Source organism: Musa acuminata, chromosome BXJ1-5 (genome assembly GCF_036884655.1).
Source record: "Musa acuminata AAA Group cultivar baxijiao chromosome BXJ1-5, Cavendish_Baxijiao_AAA, whole genome shotgun sequence".
In the NCBI taxonomy this organism is placed as follows: domain Eukaryota; kingdom Viridiplantae; phylum Streptophyta; class Magnoliopsida; order Zingiberales; family Musaceae; genus Musa; species Musa acuminata.
The window spans coordinates 17,155,166-17,164,912 of NC_088331.1; the positions used below are offsets into that span (position 1 = coordinate 17,155,166).

At 40.3% G+C, this 9,747-nt stretch overlaps 1 protein-coding gene across 12 annotated transcripts; it reads left to right on the plus strand.

The window, feature by feature from the left end:
* The first annotated feature begins 1,014 nt into the window (after nucleotides 1-1,014).
* Nucleotides 1,015-9,352, plus strand: LOC135585678 (protein KINESIN LIGHT CHAIN-RELATED 2-like). 12 transcript variants are annotated; one of them, XR_010513473.1, is made up of 5 exons: nucleotides 1,027-2,719; nucleotides 7,155-7,369; nucleotides 7,873-8,350; nucleotides 8,457-8,527; nucleotides 8,606-9,352. XR_010513473.1 is itself a non-coding variant. In XM_065183273.1 (3 exons), the coding sequence occupies exons 1-2, from the start codon at nucleotides 1,041-1,043 to the stop codon at nucleotides 7,333-7,335; spliced, it is 1,860 nt and encodes a 619-aa protein (XP_065039345.1). In that variant the 5' UTR covers nucleotides 1,025-1,040; the 3' UTR covers nucleotides 7,336-7,369; nucleotides 8,277-8,543. The 12 variants fall into 12 exon arrangements, 4 of the variants coding, with proteins under 4 accessions (XP_065039346.1, XP_065039345.1, XP_065039344.1 ...); XR_010513475.1 differs by lacking the exon at nucleotides 8,606-9,352 and having other exon boundaries at nucleotides 7,873-8,181; nucleotides 8,277-8,350; nucleotides 8,457-8,543; XR_010513478.1 differs by lacking the exon at nucleotides 8,606-9,352 and having other exon boundaries at nucleotides 7,873-8,046; nucleotides 8,277-8,350; nucleotides 8,457-8,543.
* The last annotated feature ends 395 nt before the right edge of the window (nucleotides 9,353-9,747 follow it).

Here is a 9,747-nt window from a genome sequence, read left to right on the forward strand (position 1 = left end):
AGTTAACACGTAATTGGGCTTGGATTTGGGCCAATCTAATTAGGGGCCAGCTAGGCCCATGTAAGAACTGTGTTGGGCCTAATAAAAGGCTCAAACAGTGCCTCAAGAAGTCTCGCCATCATGGCACAATCTTTGAGATTATGTCAGGTGGTAGTACTGCTAGTCTGGGCGATTGTACCACCCTTAACAGGGTGTTAAGCGGTGGTACCATTAGTTTGGGCGATGGTATCGCCTAACACTGCCTCCCCAAGCGGTGGTACCATCTAGGGCAGTGTCAGTCAGACTGACACTAGACGGTGGTACTGCCCGAGGAACCCAAGATGGGAAAGTTTTAGGCTCCAAGTTTGAATCAACTTGAAGCCTATAAATACCCCTCTCATCCCTGGTTAAAACACACAAGCACAGAGAGTCTAAAAGCAAAGAAACGCTACTGCAATCTCTTTAGAAATTCCCTCCTCTAAGTCTAAGTCTTCGTCTCCGTTCGATCAACGTGTTCCCCGGTATCATTAGCGTGGCGATGGCCACGCCCGATGAGTGCAAGGCGTCCTTCCCGATGCTTGACGTACGTACCCATTGTCAAGACCATCGGCTTGGCCGACGACAAGGTTGCTCATTTGGCATTCCCTGCAGATTCCAGAGCTCGACTACAGCCGCCAGTACCGGGGACCTCGTTTGACGATTGCGCCGTGCCGTGTTTGGTAGAGATGAAGGTGAGCGACCCCGTCGGATATCTATAAGAGGAAAAGTCGTAGCTTCGAGGCAATCGGCGAAACGTGCGGCGGGGTAGGATCGACCGAGTTCATAGTTTATGACACTTATATTGGATGGGGAAGGAGATGGGAGTTGTCATCCGCTTAGGAATCGATCAGCTTGAGATGGATTTGGTTGAGAGGCGCTTCTCTGATGGCCTCGAGCATCTTTCAGAACGAATCTTATGAGGAATACTTCCCAAGGAAAACATAAGACCTTTACAAACCCGAATTCGAATCCGCTAATAAGAAATGGAAACACCTGCTATTTTAATGATCCGACCCGTTTTCATGCAAGGGTTTGCTCGGCGTTGGCTCCCCTTCCCCTCTGCTCCCATGGCCGTCAGAAGAGCAGCAGCTGCGGCTTCCACTTCCCTCATCTCTTCTTCCCCCAGATCCAACCTTTTCTCAACTGCTCTTCTCACAAGCCTCCTCCCTCACATCTCTCCCCAAACCCCTTCTCCAACCTCTCCTCTTCCACGTCCTTTCCGCATCCCCTTGCCCCCAAAATGCCCCCTTTTCCGCCGCATCCAAACCCTTCCCCAAATCCCACCACCTCCTCATCCTACTCCTACCCTTCAATCCGCCGCCACTTCCGCAGAAGTCATCGCCGTCATCGAGGCGATGGAGTCCTCCCTCGACGAGCACGACGAGAGGCTCGGCGCTGCCTGCTTCGAGGCGGCCGAGCGGCTGGATTCCATAGGGCACCAGGACCTCGACAGAGCCCTCGCCTTTGCCTTCCGAGCGCTGCAATTCTTCGAGAGGAAGGACGGCGGGTGGTCGGTCTCGGTCGCCAAAGTCCTGCGATTGATGGGCTCCATCAGCTGCAAGATGATGAGGTTCAACGATAGCCTGGAGTCGTTAAACACCGCAGCTCAGATTCTCGATGCACTAAGGCGAGAAAATTCCAGGGACGATGATGCTCTTAAAGCTAGCGTCGCTGTTCAGCTCCAGCTCTCGAGTACAAAGACTGCTATGGGCCGAAGGCGGGAGGCTTTGATCAATCTACGGAAGTCTTTGGACCTTAAACGGTCGATTTTGGAGCATACTTCTAGGGAAATGGGTGCCGCCTATAAGGATTTGGCGGAGGCTTATGTTGTCGTTTTGGATTTTGATGAGGCTTTGCCGTTGGCTTTGAGGGCACTTGAGATATATGGTGAACAATTTGGGGAGTACTCAGCAGAAGTCGTCCAGATTAGGCGGCTTCTTGGTGTTATTTATACTGGGTTGGGAGAGAATGATGAGGCATTGGAGCAGAATGAGCTTTCAAGAAGGGTCTTGGAAAGTTTAAGCTTGGATGAAGAATTGCTTCAGGTGGGAATTGATGCGGCTAACATACTGATCGAACTAGGTAGGCTGGATCAAGCGATCAGCTACCTGAAGTGGGTGATTCAAAAGACTGACAAGGAATGTGAGACAAGAGCATCAGTGCTCATCTCGATGGCTCAGGCCTTGTGTAATCAGGAGAAGTTTGGTGATTCTAGAAGGTGCTTGGAAATTGCTAGTGGTATTCTTGACAAGAAGGAGTTAGTGTCTCCCACAAAGGTTTCTGAAGCTTATGCAGAGATATCTTTGATATATGAGACAATGAATGACTTTGAGATTGCTTTGTCTTTGATGAAGAAGGCTCTTGCTATTCTTCAGGAACTTCCACAGGTACAGCATCTGGAGGGAAGCATCTCGATGAGAATTGGATGGTTGCTTCTCTTGACAAAGAGGGTTCCCCAATCCATTCCCTACTTGGAAAGTGCAGCTGAGAAGCTAAAAGACTGCTTTGGTCCAAAACATTTTGGGTTGGGATTTGTGTATAAGCATTTGGGACAAGCATATTTGGACATGGATCACCCACAGTCTGCTGCTAAGGTGCTAGTTCTTGCAAAGGACATCATTGATGAGTCTTTTGGGCTACAGCATGAGGACGCAATTGATACGTGCCAGTGCCTTGCCAATGCTTATGGTGCCATGGGAAGGTACGGTATGCTACTTTATCTTGGCTTTAATACTACTACACTCTTTATTCTAAGTGCTTTCTTGTTTCTGTAATTTGTATTGAAATGGCCATAGACACTATAATACATTGAATGAGGACTATTGGTGCTTTTAGATGTTAAGCTCATTGGAACATGACAGTCTTGACTATAAATAAGGATTCTTTTGGCATGTCCTAATTGAAGATTCCCGATACCTTAGCATATATGGAATCTTATTAGTTATTAAATATGCTATTTCTGAATAGTGAATACAATCTATGTTGCATGAACAGTTTACTTTGCATTTCATGGGTTCTTTTCATGTCTAGTATAGGGAGATTATGTCCTTGTTACTAAAATGTTCTTACTTCCTACTAATTTTGTCAAATTGGTAAATCATGCATTACAAACCTCATGGGAAAGGTTATAGACATATATTTTTCTTGGAAAAATCATATTGTATATACAAAGCTGGATAAGAAGAACCTTCTTTAGCATACTTGTAGTTTTAGAAGCATCAAGGAACCGGAGGCTGTGATTTATTCAATATGTACACTTTCATCACTTTTAGGTGGACTTAATTGGTTTTGTAATCTCTGCTGCATGTTGAAATGTTGATTTTTTTAATGTTCATGATATTAGACTTCTTGATGTTATATAGGGTGAAGAAGAAGAGAGAAAGAGAGGAGTGAGATTAGAGATTAGAGAGGAGAGAAAGAGACGACAAGAGAGAAATGACAATTCTTTGTTCATTCAAATCTGAAGTGTCTCATCCTTTCACTATTTATAGGGGTTTTGGAGCCTTAGTATATAATCAATGTGCGCATTGATTCTTAATAGTAACCTCCTAGAGAATTTGTATGCCTTTTAGAAACCCCAAATGTGACTTATAGGAGACTTAAACAGATTTAAAACAATTTATTACAATTGAGAAAAAATAGTGCACTTAATACAAAAGTAGAGTCCCAAGGTTAACACCTACAAAGGCCAAAAGACTCTTCAATTTTTCATATAATTATTAGAGTTTTTAGACCAACTAATTGATGACTTTTTATTGATTTCTTTACCTAGAATAAAATTTTTTAAAATCCTTTATAAAGCTAGGTGGTTCTTTATTATTCTTCCCGAAGAGTGATTTGTAAAGTTCTGGTCCAATAATCCGGTGCAAAGTCATGAAATTCTTCCAAATAATTCAAGTGGCATCGGAAGTTAGAGTAGATGTAACACGGTGGTCATCAAGAATAACCTCTACATCATTCTTGTATCAGTGATTTAAAAAGCGCTAAAGTACTAAAATGCCTGAAGCACAAGGCACTCACCCGAGCGAAGCGAAATGCTATGAAATATTAAAATATAAAAAATATATAATATAATTGTTAAATATGATTATATAAATAAAAATATGACATTAAATTTAAAAGTTTTTGTACAGTAGTTAACAATTTACTAGTAACGATATATTATTTACTATTAACAGTAGTTAGCGGAGGAGAAAAGAACAGTTAACAATAGCAGAGGGAGAGAAAAGTGTCATCGACAATAGAAAGTGGGGAAGGAGAAGGCAATGGTGACGAAGGAAGCTGCGAATGACAGTAGCAACGGCGGAGGAAGCTGCGGATGATAGTCGCGGTAGCGAAGGAAGTTACGGGCAGCAGCAATAGTGGTGACGGAATAGTTGCTGTATACCCGAACAGACTAGTGTGGTGTATACCCGCCTATATGATGGATACAGCTGGTCTCATAGCTGCTCGTGTGGGGACATTATCCCCCTCGTGTCGGGACACTAAGGATACAATATAGGTGCTCATTGGAGAATGAGTTCACTGATTGATCCGCTTACGGAATGTTGGATGGTTGATGATGCCTTATTGTCAGATAGCGATTCCGTAGTCCCAGTGGTGTATCTAGTCCTTAGACTTGAGACACAAAGAATGTCCTGTATGAGTACTCCACTCTTTAATATCGAACTTATAGGTTTGGAGGTTTTAGATCTAGCATAGTCGGTCATCGGGAGTGGTAGCTAACTTTACGAGGACTATTGAGTGTCAATAGAGGATTATCCACTCTCGGTGTCATGAGAGGAATATCTCATGTGTTCTTGCTCAGACAAATCTCTAGCCAAGGTCATTTGGATTGAGAGAGAAAGAGTTCTCCGGGAGAATCCGATTAGAGCGAGACTCGAGCAGAAACCGTATGGGTCTAACAGCACTATGCCCGGTATACGGTCTCTGGGATATTAGATGGATGAATGACTATAGGTACACGGTAACTGAGGACAAATAAGTCCAATGAATTAGATTCCCCTGTATCGTCTGGGGACTACGGCGTAGTGGCCTAGTACGTCCGTAGTCGATAAGTCGAGTAAATTATTATGAAGATAATAATTCACTGAGCTAGAAGGAGTTCTGATAGGTATGACTTATGACCACCTCGATATTGGGCCTAGAGGGTCATACACATATGGTAAGCGTTGTGATGAGTAGATGTTTGAATATGAGATATTCGCTAGAGCTCTTATCTTATTGGATATTCAATAAACTACTGAATTGTTGGATCCTATGGATGAGAACTAATAAGAGTCAATGAGAGATTATTTTACAAAGATCTACTAATCTAAGAGGCTTGTGTAGTTGGATGGAGATTCAATACCCAATAGGGTAGGATTTATTAGGGTTAAGTTGATAGGGAACCTTTATAAATAGGAGGGAACTAATGGTTCATAGGCTAGAGTCTCTCTTGGTTGTCCTCTCCTATTCTCCTTTTCCCCTCTGCTCCTTAGATAGCAGGCCTGGAGACTTGAGGAACATCGTCGCAGCTTTGCTGTGTGGATCATCGCTAGAGAGGAGGACGTTTGACCTCCTTCACCCTCTCCTAGACATTTGTATGGATTCAAGGATATATGATCTCCCTATGTAATACAATATTTAATATACACAGTTTTAAGTTTCGCGGTTTTTGCGCACCAATTTTCACACGACAACGAACACATCGATGGGAAATTTGGGGATTTTGTTTTTATGTTCTTCCGCTATGCATGTGATGTCGCCCCTAGATTTCCCTACAACAGCAACATCGGTGAAAGCTGCGGGTAGCAGCAATGGTAGTGGCGGAAGCTACGAACAGCAACGTCGCGAGCGGAGGAAGCTTCAGAGGTGTCCGTCGATGGTAGAGGAACCTGTGGTCCTCTCCCTTGATGGTGGAAGGAACTACACACAGAGTGACAGCGGAAGGAAGCTACGGGCTCTAGCTAGGTCGTCAAACCAGTCCGTCAGTGATAGAGGAAGCCTCAGTCTGCTATGTCTACAGCGGAGGCAGAAGCAACGCTAGGGTTGATGGCTCGGGGTCCCACAGGCCTTAGGGGGTGGCTTTTGCAAGTAAGAAATTGGTTGGTTGACATGATGCATCTTGTCGGTTGACCATTTTACTCCTAAAATATTCTTGTCCTGGTGTCAAGCAAAATAATTATTACTTACAATATAAGTTAGCTTATCTTAACCCAAGCAACCTTTAGATGAATATTGTATACTATATAACTTGTCCATCTTATAATTTAACTGCAAGATTTTGCATTAAAATATACTACAAGAAAGGCTGAACCATTTAATTCTGACAGGAAATGAGGTCTGATGACTCCAGTCCCTTGTTGTTCCGGACTATAATTTTTAATCCATGTCTTTTTCATTTAAAACTTTTAGTCCATCTTGTTATCACATAATTAACTATTTTGTTTTTATAAAATACATTCACTAATGAGCAAAAACACACTAAATAATGCATAAACCATCAGTGCTATGATGCACAAACAACAGTATGCATGGATCTGCATTACTGCTATACATATAGCACATTCATATATGTACAAGATTCAGGTGAGTGAGGAAGTAGAATTTTAGAAGGATGGGAGAAAGGAGAAAAGGTTCTATTTCCAGTCAAGGAGAATAAAAGTTGTAGCTCTATCAAAGAAGTGATTGGATTTTATAGTTCCCCATTTTTTAAAGTTATTTTCCCTGTCCCATGAAAGTATATGATACCTTCAGCAACTGATTGTGCTTAGTAGTGATCTTGTACTAAATTTTAAAAGATTATTTTAATCTGACAAAGAGATTATACATGATGAATAAAGTTCTAGTTTTTGAAAATTTGGTTTCCTTCAGACAATGTGGTTCAGTTGGTAGTTTGTTTCCAAACTGGCATTTACCCTCCTGGCAAAATGCATAGAACTGGCTTTTTAGTTGGATTTATGATTTTCTTACTATTGTCATGTTCTACTTGTAATTTTTAATGACATTTTCTATGAATGCAATACCTCTTTGAGTGGGAAATACTTTTTTTGTCTTTCAGAGAAGGGCTTTACCATTATCTATTGTTACTTTTAACACTCTAGGAGCAAGGTATCTATTATCTAAATCATGGAAAAAATAATATTCCATTGCAGTTATGCTCTTGCAATGGAGGTCCAACAATGCGTAATAGATGCATGGGAAAACCATGGGCCCAGTGCCAAGGATGAAACTAGAGAAGCTCACCGCCTTTTAGAGCAGTTAAAGAAAAAGGCCCGAGGGTCACCTGCTGCAGTATTTCCTGCAAACAGTCTGCCATTGCTTCCACAAAATTAATGTTGACTCCACCAAACTCATGCAATCTTGTCAGGTATATTTAATATGACTGACATTTGACAGTTTTAACCTGTTGAACACTAAAATTTGATATCATTTTTGGGCAAAATTTTACCTGAAGTCATCTGAACTTAAGCTAGTTGATGTAATCAAGAAAGAATGTATCTGACATCTTGTATATATTGGAGTCTATCTCTTGTGAATATTGAAGGTATATTATTTCCATTACATTGGATGTTGTAATCTGATATTAGTTATGCCAGAACTGTTTAGTTGAAAATATTCTTGTTCATCTTAATTTATTCTGAAGATAAAATGCTGGTGGGTATGTCAGAAGCCACTACTTTTACATCCTACCATCTACAAGGGAACTAAATTGGCAGCGTAATTGCAATACATTGTTCCCTAGGCATAATTTCTTCTGATTGGTTTATCATTTTTTCCTTTTTTTTTTTTGTGCAGCTCATGTTGATGATTCCCCTGTTTATAAATTCTTTTTCTTGTTGAAATGAACTGATCAAGAATTCATTCGTGTAGTCTACATCATCGAGGCTCATCTTCAAAACCAACATTCAAGTTCAATGATTGCAGTTTCTCCTTCAAGCACAGGAAAGTGCCGTGAAACTCTGTTGTTCCTTGGTATCCTAAATTCACCAGAATTATCAATACAAGGACTCAAAAAATGAGTAGGGATCATTTCAAGTACACTTGGTATGACTTGTTTGTAACACAAAATTCATGGTTGAGCAGAAGTGTGATTTATCTCATTGTTTACTATATCCATTTAGTTAAAAACTAGGCCATGAGTTGGTAGCACTGAATCAAACCATCCCCCTCTGTCTCACAGTTAGTATCAGTACTATCTTTGGACTTTTCCCCATGTTGATTTCATTCTTTGCTCGATTGGATTCCCATACCTAACACTAATCATAATTTTACAGGTTAGAGAACAAGATTACTAGGAGGAGAAACAATTATTGTCGTTCCTTGCAGCCATAAATGAAGGTTCCGTTTGGTTAGTAGTTCTGTTATTTTCTAGATTCAGAGTTCTTTTGTGGCAGTTTGAGATTTGCACACCGGGAAGAGGCACCTAACTTTTTGAGGGGCAAACCCGGTTTTAGACTCATTGCTACAGCTCAAATACTAAGATGGAGGAACTAGAAAGATGCAATGGGTTGTTGAAATAATAAAAGTAAGCCATTCAATTATTTTTTTCCAGTTAAGCTTCTGGTTGACTTCTTATCTATTCTATTTTGATTCTGGAAACAAGTTGGCTCATGCATAGAAAATGTGAGAAAAATGCTGTTGTAGGAGCAGCAATGTGCACATGATGCAGCAGCGAGTTGCTTCCTCTCTCATCTGCCTTGAATCGGATACAGTGAGAATTCCTTGTGTCTGGAACAAATCACGACTTCCGTATGCTTGCTCAGTTGTTTGCTTGCAGCTTCTGGTTGTCACTGTTGTTCCCAAGGACCCACTGTTCCAGTTTCTTCTGCATCTCACTCTGAAATCAAAGCCGATCTAATCTTTATTTAAAACTAAATTGCTTTTCGTTATGGCTTAGTGGACTGTAATCTAGATCTTGCTCCTGGTGCTGTTCCAGAGGTAACTGGCTTCCCTATCTGCTGCATCTTTATAATACTTTTATAAATGGCTTCTCCTTTAAATTGGTTGCTGAATAGATTATAACTTTGAAAGGCATCCGATTTGAACCATGTTTGACCAAGAATTTAGTGGTTGCTACCAATGATAGAAACTTTCTGGGCATCTTGGTCCAAGGAAAGAAACAAATGAGTGTTCCACTTCAACATTGCAGAGTTTACTCTCTCCGTCTTCTTTTTGATAACTTAGCAGTTTCATTGGAGGATGAATCTTGGTGTCACAATCAAATTGTTCTTTTACAATCAAAGTGTGTACAATTATCCTTTCCGATGTTATACTGGCAGGAGTTTTGTATACTGAATCATCTATTTTAAATACTTGCGGTTGATAGAAATATATCGGGAAATTTCAATGACATGACCAACGAAGTACTATGGCATATATTATTTTTTTATAAAAAAATTTAAAATTTTTTATTACATTGAATGATGTACATTAAGGTCTATTATTTCTGTAATAATACACTAGGATATCTCAATGGAAACAGTATATATTATTAAGTTTAGAAATTTCTTTAGCTTCTTGCAATTAAATATGATTTTTCTTTAGTATAGAAGTTGGTAATAAATTAGTATAGCAATAATAGAAGACAGGAGAAACATGCTTGTCTTCTCTATCATAATGTTTGAATGATTTCATTATAAAAGTCATTATTTTTTAGTTTATACCTAGTAAGTAAAAACATTCTGTCATTATTTCAGGAGAAACAGTTTTCAAAACCATGTTGAATTTTCTCTTTTCCAGAAAACG